Source organism: Salmo salar, chromosome ssa02, assembly GCF_905237065.1.
Source record: "Salmo salar chromosome ssa02, Ssal_v3.1, whole genome shotgun sequence".
NCBI lineage: Eukaryota > Metazoa > Chordata > Actinopteri > Salmoniformes > Salmonidae > Salmo > Salmo salar.
Window position 1 is genome coordinate 13,625,929 of NC_059443.1, and position 26,616 is coordinate 13,652,544.

Below are 26,616 nucleotides of genomic sequence, written 5' to 3' on the forward strand. Positions count from 1 at the left end.
GCCAGGCCAGTCAGAAGACCAGTCAGAAGACCACCCTGCCAGGCCAGTCAGAAGACCAGTCAGAAGACCACCCTGCCAGGCCAGTCAGAAGACCAGTCAGTTACAGTAACAGAAAGTAAAACAGTCTAACAAAGCAAAGACGTGGGCGGGTGCACACGGGTCCACTGGAATACAGAGACCCAATGCAGTTTTCAATTAATTAGTACATTTTTCTTTTCAATTCTCATGCTCTTCTATTGATCTTAAAATGCATTTTCTAAGATGTTACTTCAACATAGCAGGTGGTCAACCAAGGACATGACCAACATGTGAACGGGACCACATCAAATCAGTGTGGGTCTGCTTGCCTGCTACCTTGAGGCCCAGCACAGGAAGAAAATACACTAGTCTACCAGTGTACTTTACATTCAGTTTGACACGTTGTCATGAACTTTGAACCATTTCAGGAGGTTGACCAATTTGCAAATGAACAGCAGTAGTTCTAATTACAGATGAATGACCCTTTCTGTTAGAATAGTGTATAAAAGATTGCAGCTCCTACCTGTATTCACTATACAATAGTAAGTATAGTAGTATTTGACCCACATAGGTTGATTTATTCTGCCTGAAGACGAGTGCATTGAGATTGGAATAAAGACGGAGCTGAAGCCTTATTTCCCAGGTTACTGGCTCTAGGTAACACCAAAGTAAACCAGATGTGTTGAAGTAGCACTTATTCAACAGCGCTTTGGAAACAATAATTCATGTGGCCTTCAAAATCAATTCAGTGAGAGCTGTATAGCCATCTAAAATGCATCTTTAATTCCATACACTTAAAAAACACAAACATAAAACAGATTGTCTGTGTGCAATATCAAAGTGAAATAACGTTTCAGACAGTAGGTCACTGTCGCTGTAAAATGAGGTTAATCAATGAATCAAATTAAAACATCTCTAGAAGTTACCAAGTTTCTGTCTCAGTTGGTCGTTGTGTTTTAAGACTGCATGGCAGGAGCTTATATCAACATGAAGGTTACAGGTTACTTCCCTTCCTCCAGGACCATGTATGGTGACTGGTATCTGTTCTCCTCTACCTCTCCCAGCTGTATGGTGACTGGTATCTCTGTCCTCCTCTACCTCTCCCAGCTGTATGGTGACTGGTATCTGTCCTCCTCTACCTCTCCCAGCTGTATGGTGACTGGTATCTGTTCTCCTCTACCTCTCCCAGCTGTATGGTGACTGGTATCTCTGTTCTCCTCTACCTCTCCCAGCTGTATGGTGACTGGTATCTCTGTCCTCCTCTACCTCTCCCAGCTGTATGGTGACTGGTATCTCTGTCCTCCTCTACCTCTCCCAGCTGTATGGTGACTGGTATCTCTGTTCTCCTCTACCTCTCCCAGCTGTATGGTGACTGGTATCTCTGTTCTCCTCTACCTCTCCCAGCTGTATGGTGACTGGTATCTGTCCTCCTCTACCTCTCCCAGCTGTATGGTGACTGGTATCTCTGTCCTCCTCTACCTCTCCCAGCTGTATGGTGACTGGTATCTGTCCTCCTCTACCTCTCCCAGCTGTATGGTGACTGGTATCTCTGTTCTCCTCTACCTCTCCCAGCTGTATGGTGACTGGCATCTCTGTTCTCCTCTACCTCTCCCAGCTGTATGGTGACTGGTATCTCTGTTCTCCTCTACCTCTCCCAGCTGTATGGTGACTGGTATCTCTGTTCTCCTCTACCTCTCCCAGCTGTATGGTGACTGGTATCTGTTCTCCTCTACCTCTCCCAGCTGTATGGTGACTGGTATCTGTCCTCCTCTACCTCTCCCAGCTGTATGGTGACTGGTATCTGTCCTCCTCTACCTCTCCCAGCTGTATGGTGACTGGTATCTCTTCTCCTCTACCTCTCCCAGCTGTATGGTGACTGGTATCTCTTCTCCTCTACCTCTCCCAGCTGTATGGTGACTGGTATCTGTCCTCCTCTACCTCTCCCAGCTGTATGGTGACTGGTATCTGTTCTCCTCTACCTCTCCCAGCTGTATGGTGACTGGTATCTCTGTTCTCCTCTACCTCTCCCAGCTGTATGGTGACTGGTATCTGTCCTCCTCTACCTCTCCCAGCTGTATGGTGACTGGTATCTCTGTCCTCCTCTACCTCTCCCAGCTGTATGGTGACTGGTATCTCTGTCCTCCTCTACCTCTCCCAGCTGTATGGTGACTGGTATCTCTGTTCTCCTCTACCTCTCCCAGCTGTATGGTGACTGGTATCTCTGTTCTCCTCTACCTCTCCCAGCTGTATGGTGACTGGTATCTCTGTCCTCCTCTACCTCTCCCAGCTGTATGGTGACTGGTATCTGTTCTCCTCTACCTCTCACAGCTGTATGGTGACTGGTATCTCTGTCCTCCTCTACCTCTCCCAGCTGTATGGTGACTGGTATCTCTGTCCTCCTCTACCTCTCCCAGCTGTATGGTGACTGGTATCTCTGTTCTCCTCTACCTCTCCCAGCTGTATGGTGACTGGTATCTCTGTCCTCCTCTACCTCTCCCAGCTGTATGGTGACTGGTATCTCTGTCCTCCTCTACCTCTCCCAGCTGTATGGTGACTGGTATCTCTGTCCTCCTCTACCTCTCCCAGCTGTATGGTGACTGGTATCTGTCCTCCTCTACCTCTCCCAGCTGTATGGTGACTGGTATCTCTGTCCTCCTCTACCTCTCCCAGCTGTATGGTGACTGGTATCTCTGTCCTCCTCTACCTCTCCCAGCTGTATGGTGACTGGTATCTGTTCTCCTCTACCTCTCCCAGCTGTATGGTGACTGGTATCTCTGTCCTCCTCTACCTCTCCCAGCTGTATGGTGACTGGTATCTCTGTTCTCCTCTACCTCTCCCAGCTGTATGGTGACTGGTATCTGTCCTCCTCTACCTCTCCCAGCTGTATGGTGACTGGTATCTCTGTTCTCCTCTACCTCTCCCAGCTGTATGGTGACTGGTATCTCTGTTCTCCTCTACCTCTCCCAGCTGTATGGTGACTGGTATCTGTCCTCCTCTACCTCTCCCAGCTGTATGGTGACTGGTATCTCTGTCCTCCTCTACCTCTCCCAGCTGTATGGTGACTGGTATCTGTTCTCCTCTACCTCTCCCAGCATACCCTTTACATTCCACTGCTAGTGGGCATCAACATCAGGACTTGAATTGAACAATAGACCAATAATCTAATTTAAGTGCTTACCCTTTAACTATCACGTGCTACTACTTACCCACTGTTACAAGTTTGGTATTTTGTACCCCAAAATATAGTTAATCTAAAATCAAACCCACATCCATATTTATGTTTACATCAACACCCCAACTCACCTCAGAACTTAGTTAAGTTCTGTTACCTCGGCTCATTCCAGGGGGAGCTAGTGATAGTAGCAGAAACAAAACAAAAGAATCCCCTGCAGCATGCAGCTCATAGGTCCTAGTGAACAAACTAAAAGTGTCATCTTTTAAGATAACAGCAGAAGGCAGGTTTTGATGGTGAGGTGTTCTGAGGTCAGACGTATGCTACAGCGGTGACTGTGGTTGGACAGATTGGACTGGCAGAGTGGTGTCAGAGGGTGCCAGGGGGTGTGTGTCATATGACCTGGCAGCAGCTGGCCTGAGAGGTGCACAGGAGCCCTTCTCTAGGGCTGCGCTGGATGTTCACAGAGATGGTCTTTTCACACAGAGGTAGCTGGAGAACATTCTTTTTCAGGTTGTTCAGCTTGTTATTCTCCTTGGTGGCCAGGGCCAGTTCGCTAAGTGCTGCTGCCGTTTGGTCTGTGTATGCCCTTGGAGTGTTGACAGCGGTGGTGGGCAGAGCGATGGTGTCTAACTCCAGGTCCAAGCTGCCGTTGGAGCCGATGCACATCTTCCAAGAGGACCTCTCCTGTGTCTTGACGCTGCCAGCTGACAGGCTGCTTGACAGGTTCTGAGGGTGTATGATGAACTGGCCCATCCCCCCTGCCAGGCCGGGGCCTCCACTTCTCCCCCTGTGCTGTAACTGGGAGCTGAGACACAGGCTCAGGAGCTTCAGGCTCTCCACCAGCTCTGCAGCCCCGGGGCTGCGGGAGGCACAGTGTCTCCGCGTGGACCCTGAAGACGAGTGGTTACTGCTGCCGTTAGAACAACTTGAGGGGGAACCCTGTCCATTACCACCTCCTCCCCCACTACTACCACTCCCTCCATTGTCACTACTCCCCCCACCTCCCCCTCCAGGAGGACTGCCCCTGTCTGGACCTGAGCTGCCCCCCTCCCCGGGGGGTTTACTCTGCCCTCCACTGCTCCCGCCACCATTTCCCCCTGAGTTCCCAGGTGGGCCCTCACTGCTGTCCCTGCGGTTCCAGCTGTAGGTGAAACCTGTGTCCTTGTCCAGACGCCGGCGGTGGCTCTCCGAGTCGTCGTCGCTGGTCTCGGAGCTGGAGCAGGACGAGCCGCGGCCTTGGCTCTTGCGGCGGTGATAGCGTTTCTGAGTGGTGCCCGGCGACCCGGCCGCTGCGATGTTCATCTTTAGCCGGCTGAGTTTGGGCGGCAGCCCCTCGTCCATATGGAAGTCGTCGTCCGACTCACCCTCCTCCTCAAAGATCTGGTTGAGGAGCGGGGCGCTCTTCCTGGAAGTCAGCCGGTTGGTGATGGATGGAGCCCTGCGACGCAGGATCACTTGGGTGGACAGAGGGGACGGGTCCTCTTCCTCCTCTTCATCCTCCTCCACCCTGAACAGGCAGCTGCGCTGCTTGGCTGAGGAAGTGGAGGGAGTGGGGGCCGTGGCCCCAGCTCTAGGGGGCCCAGAAACGGGGGCAGGGGCACCGGAGGCCCCTGCGTTGCTCTCGTCCCTGCGGAGCTCCAGCAGGCCTTTGGTGCGGTGTCCGTTGAGAAGGTTCTCAGCGCTGCGGGCGGGGGACTGGGGACCACCAGGGTGGCAGATGGAGGAGGCTGCCAGACTGTCCTCGATGTCCTGATGCATGTCAATCTTCGTCGGCCAGGACTGCCTGGAAGAGCAGAGAGCAGACCAGAGTTATTCCCCTGGTTAGTATACGCTGCAATGACTTTACATAGAGTCAGAGGAGAAAATAAACCAAGATAAAATAAACAGTATGATCTTAGAATGAGGTCAGATGATTCATGTGTAATCCAGTACTGAACTGCTGAACCTGACTAAACAGCTCAGTGAGTCAACATTCTTCTAATGTAGAAGGTCCTTGTTGACATGGCAGAGTGAGAAAACAAACAGAACAGAGCGCTGGGGATCCCTGTCGACGGAGCCCGGGCATGTCCCAGCGGCACGCAATCTAACACAATTAATCCCATGGTAGTCCTGACTGCCGGGTGCATGTGTAACCCTCCACGCTACTGCATGGCGGTGGGCTGGGTCGGGTCGCCAAAGGCCCCTTACTGCTGCTCATCCTAGTTAATTCAGCCAGGCTTTCAAAAGGCGTAAGGACAGTAGAATCTCTCAGACACACACCTCAGATTCCATTCACTCTCACAACCTCAGACGACCCTGACAGACTCTACAATCCCTGAAGCCAACTACCTGATGAAGCTCAGCTTCAGCCCACGATGGCACGGAGAGAGAGAGAGCGCGAGGGCACTATGGTAACACACCTAGCATTCGTCCTCTTGTCCAGGTCACTATTTTGGGCATATATAAACTGGCATGTGCATGACACACAGTAGACTGTTGTTATTCCTAAAAATAATTTAACCACTATCAGAATGGTTTTTTCTTTCTGTTATGTTGCCTGATGCCACACGCTGACAGTGTTTCTGTGTTAAAATACACAACGTGCAGTGAACTGAGGAGCGCAGGCCAGTAGAAACAGTAGATGTGCAGTAGAAACCTGTACTGCTGCACCATACATTACAGTTGATTTGGCACACATTCTGCTCCTGCACCCAGGGGGCCACAACCCAGGAGCTAAAATTGGGCCTTCTCCCCGTTTGGCAATGGGTTTCTGGCCAAATGGGTTATAGCGAGCAGGCCAGGAGGGAGCAGCTTTAGCCTGCATGCGTTTGATCTCTCCTCTCTTCTACCTCTAAAAGGAGTGTCTCGCTCCCTCTCTCTGGCTTTGATATTCCGAGAGAGAAGCAGACTTCCCTTTTCTAGGTCACTCCAAAGCATTTACTGCAGTCAGCCGTAAAAACACATTTGTCACCACGTTGAGGGATCACATGACCGGAGGGGGCAGGATGGGAACCAGACCAAGAGGAAAGGACAGCATGGGTTCTCCTCCTAATGCCACGGTCAACGACGCCCAGCAGAGCAGCACCCACAGCTACTGAAGCATAACAGGTCAATTACCGTCAGAGCCTTGGCTGCTTCCTCCTCCTAGTCACTGAGTCGTCGTCATTATGACAATCTGGATGGCCCCAATAAATGGATGAGTGTGTGTAGTAGGCTATTAAACAGGCATTGGTATTGCAGTTAGAGTGGTTGGATCTGGTGGGTTTCATCTGGAGGGGATAGTTTTGGTGTTGTATGTGTCACACGTGTGTTGCATGTATGTACAGTTGAATTCGGGAGTTTACATACACCTTAGCCAATTACATTTAAACTCAGTTTTTCACAATTCCTGACATTTAATCCTAGTAAAAATCCCTGTCTTAGGTCAGTTAGGATCACCACTTTATTTTAAGAATGTGAAATGTCAGAATAATAGTAGAGAGAATGACTTATTTCAGCTTTTATTTATTTCATCACATTCCCAGTGGTTCAGAAGTTAACATACACTCAATTAGTATTTGGTAGCTTTGCCTTTACATTTGTTTAACTTGGGTCAAACGTTTCAGGTAGCCTTCCACAAGCTTCCCACAATAAGTTGGGTGAATTTTGACCCATTCCTCCTGACAGAGCTGGTGTAACTGAGTCAGGTTTGTAGGCCTCCTTGCTCGCACATGCTTTTTCAGTTCTTCCCACACATTTTCTATAGGATTGAGGTCAGGGCTTTGTGATGGCCACTCCAATACCTTGACTTTGTTGTCCTTAAACTTTGGAAGTATGCTTGGGGTCATTGTCCATTTGGTAGACCCATTTGCGACCAAGATTTAACTTCCTGACTGATGTCTTGAGATGTTGCTTCAATATATCCACATTTTCCTCCCTCATGATGCCATCTATTTTGTTAAGTGCACCAGTCCCTTCTGCTGCAAAGCACCCCCACAACATGATGCTGCCACCAACGTGCTTCATGGTTGGGATGGTGTTCTTCGGCTTGCAAGCATCCCCCTTTTTCCTCCAAACATAACGATGGTCATTATGGCCAAACAGTTCTATTTTTTGTTTCATCAGACCAGAGGACATTTCTCCAAAAAGTACGATCTTTGTCCCCATGTGCAGTTGCAAACTGTAGTCTGGCGGTTTTAGAGCAGTGGCTTCTTCCTTGCTGAGCGGCCTTTCAGGTTATGTCGATATAGGACTCGTTTTACTGTGGATATAGATATTTCTGTACCCAATTCCTCCCGCATCTTCACAAGGTCCTTTGCTGTTGTTCTGGGATTGATTTGCAGTTTTCGCATCAAAGTAAGTTCATCTCTAGGAGACAGAACGCGTCTCCTTCCTGAGCGGTATGATGGCTGCGTGGTCCCATGGTGTTTATACTTGCGTACTATTGTTTGTACAGATGAATGTGGTACCTTCAGGCGTTTGGAAATTGCTCCCAAGGATGAACCAGACTTGTGGAGGTCTACTATTTTTTTCTGGGGTCATGGCTGATTTCCCCATGATGTCAAGCTAAGGGGCACTGAGTTTGAAGGTAGGCCTTGAAATACATCCATAGGTACACCTCCAATTGACACAAATGATGTCAATTAGACTATCAAAAGCTTCTAAAGCCATGACATAATTTTCTGGAATTTTCCAAGCTGTTTAAAGGCACAGTCAACTTAGTGTATGTGAACTTCTGACCCACTGGAATTGCGATAGAGTGAATTATAAGTGAAATAATCTGTAAACAATTGTTGGAAAAATTCCTTGTGTCATGCACAAATTAAATGTCCTAACCGACTTGCCAAAACTATAGCTTGTTAACAAGAAATTTTAGGAGTTGTTGAAAAACGAGTTTTAATGACTCCAACCTAAGTGTATGTAAACTTCCGACTTCAACTGTATGTGTTGCATGTGTGTGTGTCACCTGAACTGGGCCTTGATGTTGCTGGGGCTGGAGGAGCGTGTCTGGACCTCCTTCTCCTGTTTCTCTCTCAGGATCCTCTCAGCCAGCAGGAAGTAGGTGGCAGTGATGTGGTTGTACTTGTTGGTCTCCAGGGCTCTGGAACAAACACCATGGACAGGACATGTTAGGACAGGCTGGGAGAGAAGGCCAAGAGAGGGTTACACACCCACGAGAGACAAGTACGGTATGTCAACAGACAAGTCACCGCAGAGCAAACCCAATCACGTCGGCATTTAAAAGAAGCCATTTGACGCATCTAAATGTAAACAAAGCAACATAACAGGTTCTAAACTTTTGCTGCCCTCTAACCCCTCTGGAGTCAATGACAGTAGATGGCCGGTTCACATCCCTCTAACCCCTCTGGAGTCAATGACAGTAGATGGCCGGTTCACATCCCTCTAACCCCTCTGGAGTCAATGACAGTAGATGGCCGGTTCACATCCCTCTAACCCCTCTGGAGTCAATGACAGTAGATGGCCGGTTCACATCCCTCTAACCCCTCTGGAGTCAATGACAGGAGATGGCCGGTTCACATCCCTCTAACCACTCTGGAGTCAATGACAGTAGATGGCCGGTTCACATCCCTCTAACCCCTCTGGAGTCAATGACAGGAGATGGCCAGTTCACATCCCTCTAACCACTCTGGAGTCAATGACAGTAGATGGCTTGTTCACATCCCTCTAACCCCTCTGGAGTCAATGACAGTAGATGGCCAGTTCACATCCCTCTAACCCCTCTGGTGTCAATGACAGTAGATGGCCGGTTCACATCCCTCTAACCCCTCTGGTGTCAATGACAGTAGATGGCTGGTTCACATCCCTCGACAGCCTCTGGGATTACTCAACGCTGTGTTAATGAACAATCAAGTGAAATCCTCAGCCAAGTGCTGTGGTGTGTGTGTGTGAGAATGTAAATGTCTGTCAGGTGGGAGGTGGGGACTTCAGCGGGACAATAATCTCTTGAATGCCTGGGAAGTGGGGATAAATCCTCTGGCGTATACTCAAAGACTCCCTGTATCCCTCTGCTCTCTCCTCATCGTCAGTAAAACCCTTCCTTCAGACAGGGTCAATGAAAGGAGGCCAGTGTGTGTCTGTGAAACACGGCTGGCAGCGGCCCTGCTGCTTTAAAGTGGAGCCAGTACGTATGTTTCAAATCACATCCATGATTCATGTTCAGGGTAGGAGGCTAAAGGAGGGCTGCTGTTGGGTTCACATGCTACAGTTCAACACTCTGGTCTCTTATCTGCTGACGGAGTCCTCTCAGATGTTCAGGTTCAGTTCTATGCGTTGGTAGTACAGATGTTAGTGGTGAGCGTGACACAGAAACAGGTTTGGTGGGTTGCAGAATCCGCAATATGATAAGGACAAATGAAGAGCAGACTTCAGAACATCATTCATGCCTCCACAGCAAATGACACAGTCAGTCAATGCAAAATGCATTCTGTCAAATACCTCGTCACTTGCAGAAGATTAACGGCCATCTGCAATTGTGTGTGTGTAGGTTAGGTCTGTGGCGGTCATTCAATTTTGTCAGCTGGTGATTATCATGAAAATAACTGTTGGACTCATGGTAACTGACCGTTAACCTGTTATGGATAGGGGGCAGTATTTTCACGGCCGGATAAAAAAAACGTACCCGATTTAATCTGTTTATTACTCCTGCCCAGAAACTAGAATATGCATATAATTGTTTGATTTGGATAGAAAACACCCTAAAGTTTCTAAAACTGTTTGAATGGTGTCTGTGAGTATAACAGAACTCATATGGCAGGCCAAAACCTGAGAAGATTCCAAACAGGAAGAGCCCTCTCTGACCATTTCTTGGCCTTCTTTAGCCTCTTTATTGAAAACAGAGGATCTCTGCTGTAACGTGACACTTTCTAAGGCTCCCATAGGCTCTCAGAAGGCGCCAGAACGTTGAATGATGACTTTGCAGTCCATGGCTGAAAAACAGTAGCGCATTTGGATAGTGGTCGATCTGAGAACAATGAGACGGGGGCGCACGCATGCACGTGAAGAGTCCCGGTCGGAATATTATCGCTATTTTACGAGAAAAATCGCATAAAAATTGATTTTAAACAGCGTTTGACATGCTTCGAAGTACGGTAATGGAATATTTAGAATTTTTTTGTCACGATACGCACGGGCGCGTCACCCTTCGTTACCCTTCGGATAGTGTCTTGAACGCACGAACAAAACGCCGCTATTTGGATATAACTATGGATTATTTGGAACCAAACCAACATTTGTTGTTGAAGTAGAAGTCCTGGGAGTGCATTCTGACGAAGAACAGCAAAGGTAATCCAATTTTTCTTATAGTAAATCTGAGTTTGGTGAGTACCAAACTTGGTGGGTGTCAAAATAGCAAGCCTGCTCAGAATACTGCAAAATGTGCTTTCACCGAAAAGCTATTTTAAAATCGGACCCCGCGATTTCATAAAGGAGTTCTGTATCTATAATTCTTAAAATAATTGTTATGTTTTTTGTGAATGTTTATCGTGAGTAATTTAGTAAATTCACCGGAAGTGTTAGGTGGGAATGCTAGTTCTGAACGTCACATGCTAATGTAAAAAGCTGGTTTTTGATATAAATATGAACTTGATTGAACAAAACATGCATGTATTGTATAACATAATGTCCTAGGAGTGTCATCTGATGAAGATCATCAAAGGTTAGTGCTGCATTTAGCTGTGGTTTTGGTTTTTGTGACATTATATGCTAGCTTGAAAAATGGGTGTCTGATTATTTCTGGCTGGGTACTCTGCTGACATAATCTAATGTTTTGCTTTCGTTGTAAATCCTTTTTGAAATCGGACAGTGTGGTTAGATTAACGAGAGTCTTGTCTTTAAAATGGTGTAAAATAGTCATATGTTTGAAAAATGGAAGTTTTCGGATTTTCGAGGAGTTTGTATTTCGCGCCACGCCCTATCATTGGATATTGCAGCGGGGTTCCGCTAGCGGAACGTCTAGATGTAAGAAGTTAATTAACATAAACATGTTTAGCTGAATAAAATAGAAAGGATATTTTCTCCAAACTTTTCCAAAGGTGTGTGCTCATGCAGCTATTCTGTGTTGAGCGGTTAACAAAGAAAAAGGTCCTGCTATATGCTTCATTTAGAGTTATTTATGCGACTTTAGCTGTCATACAAACATTAGGCTATATGTTTAGATTTTTTTATACATTTTAAGACTGCATGATGCGACTAATGATTTGAAAAAAGTTGCATGAAAGGCATGAGCTCTGTTCTGTTTCTTGCACAGGCTGCACACACTTCATCAGTCTCTCATTCACAATTTTACAAGCACTTGATAAGATTCTCACCCATCAGACTATTCTCAATTTAATCTGGTCTTTACATACAGCCTACTAATATATGTGGAATTATTTTTTATTTAGAATGGCACACAAAAAAACTAAATGTAATCCGTAGCCTGCACTGGAACAGCTGAATGGAGGTTACGTGCGGCGCGTCCATAAGGCTCGGGGAAGCTTTCTCTAAAGTAAATAGAATTGCCAAAACTATATAGCCTAATTAGCCTTACCTCGTCTATACAGAAATAAATAAAATCATTCAAAATAGGCTACTGTCGCACTGCTTTGGTTTATCTTGGCCAGGTCGCAGTTGTAAATTAGAACTTGTTAGCAACTGGCCTACCTGGTTAAATAAAAGGCGAGAAAAAAAATACAAATAAAATCATGATTCGGCCAAAGAGGATCATTAGCTTAAAAAAAAATGGTGGATTGTTCTAAATCGCATTGCCTACAGTTGGAAGGAAAGGCAGCGTGCGCATTTGGGCAGATTATTGTTGAGTTGCGACTGTCTGAAAAGTAGAGAGGCCAAGCCAGGCATATCGCAATATTCAAAATACAATCGCAGGAGAACATAGATTGGAAAACAAATTGTTATTGCTGTAAAGAGAAGACGAGGAAAATACTAATTTGTCCTTTAGTTATCAAAATTCTCAACTTAACTGAGCGAACAACAGTATAGCCTATTTTATTGTCACCAGCAGAGATCAGAGCAATATGTCCGGTGAGCACACATTGTGCAGATTGACTATTTATCATTATCGGGTCAGTGCTACTTTAAATTCAGTTATTGGACAACAGTTTCCTGCTCCAGTTTAGATGGACGTCATATTATATTTGTGTCTCCCCTGCTAGTAGACCTATTATATGGACAGCGTCGTTTTAAGTGATTGTTCCTCAGTGTCAGCAGAATAGGCTACTCTGTAATTTGTCATATTAAAAAAGATTCTGCTAATGTCTCCAGTCATATAAAGTGTAATAAAATTGCATGAAATGTGTTTCTAAAAGACCACATTTTTCCCATACAAAGAAGACACCTATCTGATATAGCCTAGGCCTACTCTACACTATATGCACTCAGCCACGCATTTAACCTTTGTCTTTTTTGCAAACAGTGATTGAGTTATATTATTAGCCTATGACTATCCAATCATCACATTATGAATAACAGGCATCTTACTTAAGTCTGCAAATGCAATGATGCATGGAATTAAATCAAATTTTTATTTGTCACATACACATGGTTAGCAGATGTTAGTGCGAGTGTAGCGAAATGCTTGTGCTTCTAGTTCCGACAATGCAGTAATATCCAACGAATAATCTAACCTAACAATTTCACAACAACTACCTTATACACACAAGTGTAAAGGAATGAAGAATATGTACATAAAAATATATGAATGAGTGATGGTACAGAACGGCATAGGCAAGATGCAGCAGATGGTATCGAGTACAGTACATACATATGAGATGAGTAGTGTATGTAAACATATAAAAGTGGCATTGTTTAAAGTGGCTAGTGATACATTTTTCATACATTTTTACATTACTAAAGTGGCTGGAGTTGAGTCAGTATGTTGGCAGCAGCCACTCAATGTGGCTATTTAACAGTCTGATGGCCTTGAGATAGAAGCTGTTTATCAGTCTCTCGGTCCCAGCTTTGATGCACCTGTACTGACCTCGCCTTCTGGATGATAGCTGGGTGAACAGGCAGTGGCTCGGGTGGTTGTTGTCCTAGATGATCTTTATGGCCTTCCTGTGACATCGGGTGGTGTAGGTGTCCTGGAGGGCAGGTAGTTTGCCCATGGTGATGCATTGTGCAGACCTCACTACCCTCTGGAGAGCCTTACGGTTGTGGGCAGAGCAGTTGCCGTACCAGGCAGTGATACAGCGCGACAGGATGCTCTCGATTGTGAATCTGTAAAAGTTTGTGAGTGCTTTTGGTGACAAGCCAAATTTCTTCAGCCTCCTGAGGTTGAAGAGGCGCTACCGCACCTTCTTCACCACGCTGTGTGTGGGTGGACCAATTCAGTTTGTCCGTGATGTGTACGCCGAGGAACTTAAAACTTACTACCCTCTCCACTACTGTCCCGTCGACGTGGATAGGGGGGTGCTCCCTCTGCTGTTTCCTGAAGTCCATGATTATCTCCTTTGTTTTGTTGACATTGAGTGTGAGGTTATTTTCCTGACACCACACTCCGATGGCCCTCACCTCCTCCCTGTAAGCCGTCTCGTCGTTGTTGGTAATCAAGCCTACCACTGTAGTGTCGTCTGCAAACTTGATGATTGAGTTGGAGGCGTGCATGGCCACGCAGTCGCAGGTGAACAGGGAGTACAGGAGAGGGCTCAGAACGCACCCTTGTGGGGCCCCAGTGTTGCGGATCAGTGGGGTGGAGATGTTGTTACCTACCCTCACCACCTGGGGGCGGCCCGTCAGGAAGTCCAGAACCCAGTTGCACAGGGCGGGGTCGAGATCCAGGGTCTCGAGCTTGATGACGAGTTTGGAGGGTACTATGGTGTTAAATGCTGAGCTGTAGTCGATGAACAGCATTCTCACATAGGTATTCCTCTTGTCCAGATGGGTTAGGGCAGTGTGCAGTGTGGTTGTGATTACGTTGTCTGTGGACCTATTGGGGCGGTAAGCAAATTGGAGTGGGTCTAGGGTGTCAGGTAGGGTGGATGTGATATGGTCCTTGACTAGTCTCTCAAAGCACTTCATGATGACGGAAGTGAGTGCTACGGGGCGGTAGTCGTTTAGTTCAGTTACCTTAGCTTTCTTGGGAACAGGAACAATGGCGGCCCTCTTGAAGCATGTGGGAATAGCCGACTGGGATAAGGATTGATTGAATATGTCCGTAAACACACCAGTCAGCTGGTCTGCGCATGCTCTGAGGACACGGCTGGGGATGCCGTCTGGGCCTGCAGCCGCGCGAGGGTTAACACGTTTAAATGTTTTACTCACGTCGGCTGCAGTGAAGGAGAGTCCGCAGGTTTTGGTAGTGGGCCGTGTCAGTGGCACTGTTTTGTCCTAAAAGCGAGCAAAGAAGTTGTTTAGTCTGTCTGGGAGCAAGACAGACTGGTCCGCAACGGGGCTGGTTTTCTTTTTGTAATCCGTGATTGACTGTAGACCCTGCCACATACCTCGTGTCTGAGCCGTTGAATTGCGACTCTACTTTGTCTCTATACTGACGCGTAGCTTGTTTGATTGCCTTGCGGAGGGAATAGCTACACTGTTTCTATTCGGTCATGTTTCTGGTCACCTTGCCCTGATTAAAAGCAGTGGTTCGCGCTTTCAGTTTTGCGCAAATGCTGCCATCAATCCACGGTTTCTGGTTTGGGAATGTTTTAATAGTTGCTGTGGGTACGACATCGCCAATGCACTTGCTAATAAACTCGCTCACCGAATCAGCGTATTCGTCAATGTTGTTGTTTGACGCAATGCGGAACATATCCCAGTCCACGTGATCGAAGCAATCTTGAAGCATGGAATCAGATTGGTCGGACCAGCGTTGAACAGACCTGAGCGCGGGAGCTTCCCGTTTTAGTTTCTGTCTATAGGCTGGGAGCAACAAAATGGAGTCGTGGTCAGCTTTTCCGAAGGGAGGGCAGGGGAGGGCCTTATATGTGTCGCGGAAGTTTAGAATAACAATGATCCAGGGTTTTACCAGCCCCGGTTGCACAGTCGATATGCTGATAGAATTTAGGGGAGTCTTGTTTTCAGATTAGCCTTGTTAAAATTCCCAGCTACAATGAATGCAGCCTCAGGATATGTGGTTTCCAGTTTACATAGAGTCAAATGAAGTTCGTTCAGGGCCATCGATGTGTCTGCTTAGGGGGGAATATATGCGGCTGTGATTATAATTGAAGAGAATTCTCTAGGTAGATAATGCGGTCGACATTTGATTGTGAGGAATTCTAAGTCAGGTGAACAGAAGGACTTCAGTTCCTGTATGTTGTTATGATCACGCCACGTCTGCTTTAGTATAAAAGGTGCACTTTTATGGTGAAAATGTGCTACTCACACCACGCCTATGTATACCAGGTAGGCTACACCGGTTGGAAAGAGGATTAATGCGCTTCATTGTAAGAACTGAGCAATAAACCTAGCAGCAGGAGAAAGCTGGGATCTTCTTTTAAATAGTGGCCAGTCAAAACTGTTTTCACACACACGATTGCGCAATGACGGAGCTTATAAGAACACGTTTCACTAGGCTCTGTAGGCTATATGCTCACCAACCGTGTTGCAGGGATCCTAGGCCTATAGGCTAGGCTTAGAGCTATTTGGCCACGTTAGTTGTGATAAAAGCCTTATCAAAACATATAGGCCTATGGGCTTGGCTACATGATGCATGAGACTAGGATTTGAAAAAGCTGCATAAAGGCATGTGCTGTTTCTTGCCTTAGACGGCACACACTGGGTATCATTCACAAGTGATAATATTGTCACCCATCAGACTATTCTCAATTGAATCTTGTCTTTACATATACTAAATAATATAAGTAGGAAACTCATGTTGATTTAGAATGGGCCATTATCATGCACCTGTCTGAAGACGGGGGGAGAATACATGTCATCACTTAAATAGCAAATGGAGGACGCTTTTCTCACGGTCCATTTTCATGCCAGCCAGGTAGGCTACTCCTGTTGTAAAGAGAAGCTTAATATCAGGAAAGTTGAGAATTAAATATAGTAAGCCTATAGAAAGCTGATGGGATCCTCTTAAGAGGCCATCAAATCTCAGTTGGAATAGCCTATAGAAATGTTGCGCAACATGAGCTCATGATTTTCCATTGCATTGATGTCAGAGTGTTTAGAGGGACAAGAGCCCTGAGTACCAGACCATTAGGACCTGATGGAGGGACAATAGAGCCCTGAGTACCAGGCCATTAGGACCTGATGGAGGGACAGTAGTGCCCTGAGTACCAGGCCATTAGGACCTGATGGAGGGCCAATAGAGCCCTGAGTACCAGGCCATTAGGACCTGATGGATGGACAGTAGAGCCTTGAGTACCAGGCCGTTAGCAAGTTTGGTAGGCTACTAATGAACAACAGCATCAGAGCACAGTTTTAGAGAAGCCTAGTTACTGAGACTCAACGGTCATGTGGAATTTGACTGCAGTCACAACTTGTGTCCGTCGGTGGGGCGGTAACACGGTCACCGTAACAGCCCTAGTATAGGTACATGTTAGTATACCGATACATAAACTCAGCAACGGACAGCTGATCGTCCTCGCAGTGGCAGACCACGTGTAACAACACCTGCACAGGATCGGTACATCCGAACATCACACCTGCGGGACAGGTACAGGATTGCAACAACAACTGCCTGAGTTACACCAGGAACGCACAATCCCTCCATCAGTGCTCAGACTGTCCGCAATAGGCTGAGAGTGGCTGGACTGAGGGCTTGTAGGCCTGTTGTAAGGCAGGTCCTCACAGTGTAGCCTATGGGCACAAACCCACCGTCGTTGGACCAGACAGGACTGGCAAAAAGTGCTCTTCACTGACGAGTCGCGGTTTTGTCTCACCAGGGGTGATGGTCGGATTCGCGTTTATCATCGAAGGAATGAGCGTTACACTGAGGCCTATACTCTGGAGCGGGATCGATTTGGAGGTGGAGGGTCCGTTATGGTCTGTGGCGGTGTGTCACAGCATCATCGGACTGAGCTTGTTGTCATTGCAGGCAATCTCAACGCTGTGCGTTACAGGGAAGACATCCTCCTCTCTCATGTGGTACCCTTCCTGCAGGCTCATCCTGACACAACCCTCCAGCATGACAATGCCACCAGCCATACTGCTCATTCTGTGCGTGATTTCCTGCAAGACAGGAATGTCAGTGTTCTGCCATGGCCAGCAAAGAGCCCGGATCTCAATCCCATTGAGCACGTCTGGGACCTGTTGGATCGGCGGGTGAGGGCTAGGGCCATTCGCCCCAGAAATGTCCGGGAACTTGCAGGTGCCTTGGTGGAAGAGTGGGGTAACATCTCACCGCAAGAAGTGGAAAATCTGGTGCAGTCCACGAGGAGGAGATGCACTGCAGTACTTAATGCAGCTGGTGGCCACACCAGATACTGACTGTTACTTTTGATTTTGACCCCCCCCCTTTGTTCAGGGACACATTATTCCATTTCTGTTAGTCACATATCTGTGGAACTTGTTCAGATTGTGTCTCAATTGTTGAATCTCGTTATGTTCATACAAATATTTACGCATTTGACAGTGAGAGGACATTTCTTTTTTTGCTGAGTTTATGTCCATGCATGCGTGTTAACTTACTCTACTATGGGCTCTCGGTCTGCGATGTCCCCCAGCACCATGCGCTGTATGATCCCGTTGTGCTCATCCTCAGACAGGCTCTTATGAGACACCAGGGGGGTGTTGAACTTGGTGGCTGGGGACGGGTCCACCCCCTGCAGCCAGGCATGGCTCTCTATCTCCTCCAGAGACGCACGGCCCTTTGGGTCCCGCTGCAGCATCCGGCCTACCAGACTAGAGAGAGGAAAAAGTATTGATTGTTTTTGTCATCATTGATTGAAATTGCTCTTATAGGTTTGCTCTGGTAATGTAAGATGATGTTTTATCATGCCAATAAAGCTCATTGAATTGCATTGAAAGAGAGAGAGAGAAACAGATGCAAAAAGAGAGGGCACCATGTTAGTCACATTGCAAACGTCCACAGCATCCCCTGGGCTGGCACAACTACCATATAACCAACAGTTATGGATGAAGACAGTCATGATATACACCGAGTTCACAAAACATTCAGGACACCTTCCTAATATTGAGTTTGACACAAACCGGTGCGCCTGGCAACTACTACCATAACCTGTTCAACAACAGCAAATATTTTGTCTCGTCCATTCACCCTCTGAATGACACACATACATAATCCATGTCTCAAGGCTGAAAAATCCTTCTTTAACTCCTCTCCTCCCCTTCATCTACACTAATTTGAAGTTGATTTAATAAGTGACATCAATAAGGGATCATAGCTTTTCACCTGGTCAGTCTGTCATGGAAAGAACAGGTGTTCTTAATGTTTTCTACAGTATTCACACCCATTTACTTTTTCCACATTGCAATTGTGTGTCACTGGCCTACACACAATACCCCATAATGTCAAAGTGGAATTATGTTTTTAGAAATGTTCTACAAATTTCTAACAGACTCAACACCAGGGAGGTTTTCCAATGCCTCGCAAAGAAGGGCACCTATTGGTAGACAGGTAAAAATTCAAAAACAAACATTGAATATCCCTTGATCATGGTGAAGTTATTAATTCAACTTTGGATGGCGTATCAATACACCGAGTCACTACGAAGATACAGGTGTCCTTCCTAACTCAGTTGCCGGAGAGGAAGGAAACCGCTCAATGATTTCACCATGAGGCCAATGGTGACTTTAAAAGAGTTTGAGTTTAATGGCTGTGACGGAAAAAATGGAGGATGGATCAACAACATTGTAGTTACTCCACAATACTAACCTAATTGACAGAGTGAAAAGAAGGAAGCCTGTACGGAATAAAAATATTTAAAAAAACATGAATCCTGTTGTTTGCAAAAAGGCACCAAAGTAATACTGTAAAAAATGTGGCAAAGAAATGTACTTTATGTCCTGAATACAAAGCGTTATGTTTGGGGCAAATCCAAAACATAATTGAGTACCACTGCATATTTTCAAGCATGGTGGTGGCTGCGTCATGTTTTGGGTATGCTTGCCATTGGCAAGGACTAGGGAGTTTAAGGATAAAAAAAATACATGGCATAGAGCTAAACACAGGCAAAATCCTGGTTCAGTCTGCTTTCCAACAGACACGAACAGAAATTCACCTTTCAGCAGGACAATAACCTAAAAGCCAAGGTCAAATATACACTGGAGTTGCTTACCAAGATGACATTGAACGTTCCTGAGTGGCCTAGTTACAGTATTGACTTAAAATCACTTAAACATTTATGGAAAGACTTAAATGGCTGTCAAGCAATGATCAACAAACAACTTGACAGAACTTGAAGAATTAAAAAATAGAATGTGCAAATACTGTTCCATCCAGGTGTGCAAAGCTGTTTGAGACTTACTCAGGAAAAACTCACAGCTATAGTCGCTGCCAAAGGTGATTCTAACATGTATTGAGGGGTATGAATACTTAAGTAAATGTGATGTTTGGATTTCATTTTCAATACATTTGCAAAAAGTTCTAAAAACATGTTTTCACTTTGTCACTATTGGGAATTTTATCCATTTTGAATTCAGGCTGTCATATCAAAATGTGGAATACTTTCTGAAGGCATTGTATATTGAACATTTTTTATCAACAGCTGAGACTGAAGATGGCAGCACATGCAGTCAGGAGCAAAGTAGAGGAGAACCGCGGTCATTTGCCTGGCCAATTACCATCATCCAAAATCCCATGACCGTCACAACCCTCCCTACCTACAGGCAGGTAGCCATGTTGTTCATTACAACACTTTACTGTACTATACTGCTGCCATGTGGCTCAGGGATCATCCAGGACACCATTTATTACTTCTAATCTCAGCCAACTAGGCTATTTAGATCTATCCATCTATTTCATCAATAAGGCCTGAGGGGGTGTGGTAGATGACCAATATACCACGGCTAAGGGCTGTTCTTATGCACAATGCAATGCAGCCCTTAGCCGTGGTATATTGGCCATATACCACAAACCCCTGAGGTACCTTATTGCTATTATAAACTGGTTACAAACGTAATTACAGCAGTAAAAATGTTTTGTCATACCTGTGGTATACGGTCTGATTATACCAAGGCTGTCAGCCAATCAGAATTCAGGGTTCAAACCACCCAGTTTTTAACACTCAGCAACGGTCCTCCATTACACCTCTATGCTGGAAAGCATCCACTGCTGTACAGTACATTTACTAACAGTCAAAGTGACTGTTATATTTTCTGTAAAATCACACTTAAAGCAGCAATCCGCAGTTTAAACAATAACAAAGCATTTTCCATGCGCCTGTTTCAGTAAAAAGCCTAAGGATGGGGCTGAAAAAATGTAACCACTCAAATTCATAGAAAGCGCTATGGATGCAAGGACTGACCATGATAACAAATGTATAGTTTTAACCATGGTTTGAGGCTATATAGTGCGTTTACATTTACATTGTTTGCAAACAGAGTAAAACAAGCTTATATTTTGGGTTCTGATGGGGTACGACAGTTGAACTCGAGGCATTTACGAGTTATATTCTTCAAGAATCAATAGTTACATATAATACATTTATAAGTAAAAAAATGTTGCAAATGCATATTTACCCATTAAGCACATATGATGGTGGATAAGGTGAGCCTCACCTTAACGATGTAAAGCTTTGAGGGTCTGGAAAAGCTCTATACTAGTCTATACCATATATATATCTCCAATCAATAATGAAATATTAAAATGGACGTTGCATTATTGCCTGGCTCAGTTCTGCTATACATAGTGCTTGAAGAGAGGCTTCAGTGCCAATAGAAACACAGTGAAAAGGCATCAGTTTCGAGAGAGAAAGCCACACTTGCAAATTGGAGTTGGTAACACACTGCTCAGTTGCTTACATTTGATGTGCAAATAAAGTGTAAAAACAGAGATGGCAATTTAATAGGATTATGAAGGCTATGATAAAACCGGGCAGAGAGGCTAAATTAATAGTATAAAGCCCATCTGCATTAAAGTCCCAGTGATGTGCATCTAGGACTATTTCCTGTTTTCTGGTTACATGAAATTACAGAGACAAGAAAGATGTCAACCAGATATTAGGCTTTTAACCTAATGACCACAACCACCACACGTTTAAACCTAATGACGACGACACCACCACCACCACACGTTTAAACCGAATGACGACGACACCACCCCCACCACACGTTTAAACCTAATGACGACGACACCACCACCACCACACGTTTAAACCTAATGACGACGACACCACCACCACCACACGTTTAAACCTAATGACGACGACACCACCACCACCACACGTTTAAACCTAATGACGACGACACCACCCCCACCACACGTTTAAACCTAATGACGACGACACCACCCCCACCACACGTTTAAACCTAATGACGACGACACCACCCCCACCACACGTTTAAACCTAATGACGACGACACCACCACCCCCACACGTTTAAACCTAATGACGACACCACCCCCCCACACGTTTAAACCTAACGACGACGACACCACCCCCACCACACGTTTAAACCTAATGACGACGACACCACCCCCACCACACGTTTAAACCTAATGACGACACCACCCCCACCACACGTTTAAACCTAATGACGACGACACCACCCCCACCACACGTTTAAACCTAATGACGACACCACCACCATCACCACACGTTTAAACCTAATGACGACGACACCACCACCACCACACGTTTAAACCTAATGACACCACCACCACCACCACCACACGTTTAAACCTAATGACACCACCACCACCACACGTTTAAACCTAATGACGACGACACCACCACCACCACACGTTTAAACCTAATGACGACGACACCACAACCACCACACGTTTAAACCTAATGACGACGACACCACCCCCACCACACGTTTAAACCGAATGACGACGACACCACCACCACCACACGTTTAAACCTAATGACGACACCACCACCACCACACGTTTAAACCTAATGACGACACCACCACACGTTTAAACCTAATGACGACGACACCACCACCACCACACGTTTAAACCGGATTGACGACGACACCACCCCCACCACACGTTTAAACCTAATGACGACGACACCACCACCACCACACGTTTAAACCTAATGACGACGACACCACCACCACCACACGTTTAAACCTAATGACGACGACACCACCCCCACCACACGTTTAAACCTAATGACGACGACACCACCACCACACGTTTAAACCTAATGACGACGACACCACCACACGATTAAACCTAATGACGACGACACCACCCCCACCACACGTTTAAACCTAATGACGACGACACCACCCCCACCACACGTTTAAACCTAATGACGACGACACCAGCACCACCACACGTTTAAACCTAATGACGACACCAGCACCACCACACGTTTAAACCTAATGACGACACCACCACACGTTTAAACCTAATGACGACACCACCCCCACCACACGTTTAAACCTAATGACGACACCAGCACCACCACACGTTTAAACCTAATGACGACACCACCACCACACGTTTAAACCTAATGACGACGACACCACCACCACCACCACACGTTTAAACCTAATGACGACACCACCACCACCAGACGTTTAACCTGTTAGGGCTAGGGGGCAGTATTGACACGGCTGGATAAAAAACGTACCCGATTTAATCTGGTTACTACTCCTGCCCAGTAACTAGATAATGCATATAATTATTGGCTTTGGATAGAAAACACTCCAAAGTTTCTAAAACTGTTTGAATGGTGTCTGTGAGTATAACAGAACTCAAATGGCAGGTCAAAACCTGAGAGATTCCTTTACAGGAAGTGGCCTGTCTGACCATTTATTATCTTTCTTTGACATCTCATTCCATTACAAAGGATCTCTGCGGTAACGTGACACTTCCCACGGCTCCAATAGGCTCTCAGAGCCCGGGAAAAACCTGAATGTCGTCATTCCAGCCCCAGGCTGAAACACATTATCGCCTTTCTCAAGTGGCCGATCAAGGGACTGTGGGCTTAGGCGCGTGCACTGGCCTCCCCCGTCTTTGTGATTTTTCCTCTGTTTACCGAAAAGGAGATTCCCGGTCGGAATATTATCGCTTTTTTACGAGATGAATTGCATAAAAATTGATTTTAAACAGCGGTTGACATACTTCGAAGTACGGTAATGGAATATTTAGAATTTTTTTGTCACGAATTGCGCCATATCCTGATTTACCATTTCGGATAGTTTCTGGAACGCACGAACAAAACGCAGCTATTTGGATATAACGATGGATTATTTGGGACCAAACCAACATTTGTTATTGAAGTAGAAGTCCTGGGAGTGCATTCTGACGAAGACAACAAAGGTAATAACATTTTTGTTATAGTAAATCTGATTTTGGTGAAGGCTAAACTTGCCGGGTGTCTAAATAGCTAGCCCGTGATGGCTGGGCTATGTACTTAGAATATTGCAAAATGTGCTTTCACCAAAAAGCTATTTTAAAATCGGACATATCGAGTGCATAGAGGAGTTCTGTATCTATAATTCTTAAAATAATTGTTGTGCTTTTTGTGAACGTTTATCGTGAGTAATTTAGTAAATTGTTAGTAAATTCCCCGGAAGTTTGCGGGGGTGGTGTCGTATGCTAGTTCTGAACGTCACATGCTAATGTAAAAAGCTGTTTTTTGATATAAATATGAACTTGATTGAACAAAACATGCATGTATTGTATAACATAATGTCCTAGGTGTGTCATCTGATGAAGATCATCAAAGGTTAGTGCTGCATTTAGCTGTCTTCTGGGTTTTTGTGACATTATATGCTATCTTGAAAAATGGGTGTCTGATTATTTCTGGCTGGGTACTCTGCTGACATAATCTAATGTTTTGCTTTCGTTGTAAAGCCTTTTTGAAATCGGACAGTGTGGTTAGATTAACGAGAGTCTTGTCTTTAAATAGCTGTAAAATAGTCATATGTTTGAGAAATTGAAGTAATAGGATTTTTAAGGTATTTGAAAATCGCGCCACAGGATTCAACTGGCTGTTACGTAGGTGGGACGAATTCGTCCCGCCTGCCCTAGAGAGGTTAAACCTAATGACGACGACACCACCACCACCACCACCACACGTTTAAACCTAATGACGACACCACCACCACCACCACCAGACATTTAAACCTAATGACGACACCACCACCACCAGACGTTTAAACCTAATGACGACACCACCACCACCAGACGTTTAAACCTAATGACGACGACACCACCACCACCACCAGACGTTTAAACCTAATGACGACACCACCACCACCAGACGTTTAAACCTAATGACGACACCACCACCACCACACGTTTAAACCTAATGACGACGACACCACCACCACCACACGTTTAAACCTAATGACGACGACACCACCACCACCACACGTTTAAACCTAATGACGACGACACCACCACCACACGTTTAAACCTAATGACGACGACACCACCACCACACGTTTAAACCTAATGACGACGACACCACCACCACACGTTTAAACCTAATGACGACGACACCACCACCACACGTTTAAACCTAATGACGACGACACCACCACCACCACCACACGTTTAAACCTAATGACGACGACACCACCACCACCACCACACGTTTAAACCTAATGACGACGACACCACCACCACCACCACACGTTTAAACCTAATGACGACGACACCACCACCACCACACGTTTAAACCTAATGACGACGACACCACCACCACCACACGTTTAAACCTAATGACGACGACACCACCACCACCACACGTTTAAACCTAATGACGACGACACCACCACCACCACACGTTTAAACCTAATGACGACGACACCACCACCACCACACGTTTAAACCTAATGACGACGACACCACCACCACCACACGTTTAAACCTAATGACGACGACACCACCACCACCACACGTTTAAACCTAATGACGACGACACCACCCCCACCACACGTTTAAACCTAATGACGACACCACCACCACCACACGTTTAAACCTAATGACGACGACACCACCACCACCACACGTTTAAACCTAATGACGACGACACCACCACCACCACACGTTTAAACCTAATGACGACGACACCACCACCACCACACGTTTAAACCTAATGACGACGACACCACCACCACCACACGTTTAAACCTAATGACGACACCACCACCACCACACGTTTAAACCTAATGACGACGACACCACCACCACCACCACACGTTTAAACCTAATGACGACACCACCACCACCACCACACGTTTAAACCTAATGACGACGACACCACCACACGTTTAAACCTAATGACGACGACACCACCACACGTTTAAACCTAATGACGACGACACCACCACACGTTTAAACCTAATGACGACGACACCACCCCCACCACACGTTTAAACCTAATGACGACGACACCACCCCCACCACACGTTTAAACCTAATGACGACGCCACCACCCCCACCACACGTTTAAACCTAATGACGACGCCACCACCACCACACGTTTAAACCTAATGACGACGCCACCACCACCACACGTTTAAACCTAATGACGACGACACCACCACCACACGTTTAAACCTAATGATGACGACGACACCACCACCACCACACGTTTAAACCTAATGACGACGACACCACCACACGTTTAAACCTAATGACGACACCACCACACGTTTAAACCTAATGACGACACCACCACACGTTTAAACCTAATGGTGACGACACCACCACACGTTTAAACCTAATGGTGACGACACCACCACACGTTTAAACCTAATGGTGACTACACCACCACCAACACCACACAATAAACCTAACGACGACACCACCAGCACCACACGTTTAAGCCTAATGACGACACCACCACACGTTTAAACCTAATGGCGACGACACCACCCCCACCACACGTTTAAACCTAATGACGACACCACCCCCACCACACGTTTAAACATAATGACGACGCCACCACCAACACCACACGATAAACCTAACGACGACACCAGCACCACACGTTTAAACCTAATGACAACACCACCACCACACGTTTAAACCTAATGACGACGACACCAGCACCACACGTTTAAACCTAATAACGATTTTTTCTAAACCATGGGTGATTCAGAATATACATCTAAGCTTTATTGTGCAATAAAACAAAGACTCTTGGTCCTCTGTAGCTCAATTGGTAGAGCATGACTCTTGGCCCTCTGTAGCTCAGTTTGTAGAGCATGACTCTTGGCCCTCTGTAGCTCAGTTGGTAGAGCATGACTCTTGGCCCTCTGTAGCTCAGTTGGTAGAGCATGACTCTTGGTCCTCTGTAGCTCAGTTGGTAGAGCATGACTCTTGGCCCTCTGTAGCTCAGTTGGTAGAGCATGACTCTTGGTCCTCTGTAGCTCAGTTTGTAGAGCATGACTCTTGGCCCTCTG

General features: G+C 46.0%; 1 protein-coding gene across 2 annotated transcripts in view; it reads right to left on the reverse strand.

Moving 5' to 3' along the window:
• Positions 1-2,962: 2,962 nt before the first annotated feature.
• The window catches only part of LOC106593069 (SNF-related serine/threonine-protein kinase), a 72,766-nt gene continuing 49,112 nt past the window's right edge, over positions 2,963-26,616 (reverse strand). Inside the window, exons 5-7 of one of the 2 annotated variants that reach the window (XM_045698134.1) lie at positions 17,744-17,956; positions 8,118-8,252; positions 2,963-4,976 (exon numbers count right to left, since the gene is read on the reverse strand). In XM_045698134.1, coding sequence (XP_045554090.1) covers positions 3,584-4,976; positions 8,118-8,252; positions 17,744-17,956 — 1,741 coding nt within the window. In that variant the 3' untranslated portion in view covers positions 2,963-3,583. The remainder of the gene's footprint in view (positions 4,977-8,117; positions 8,253-17,743; positions 17,957-26,616) is intronic. The other variant, XM_045698140.1, reaches the window with a different exon arrangement.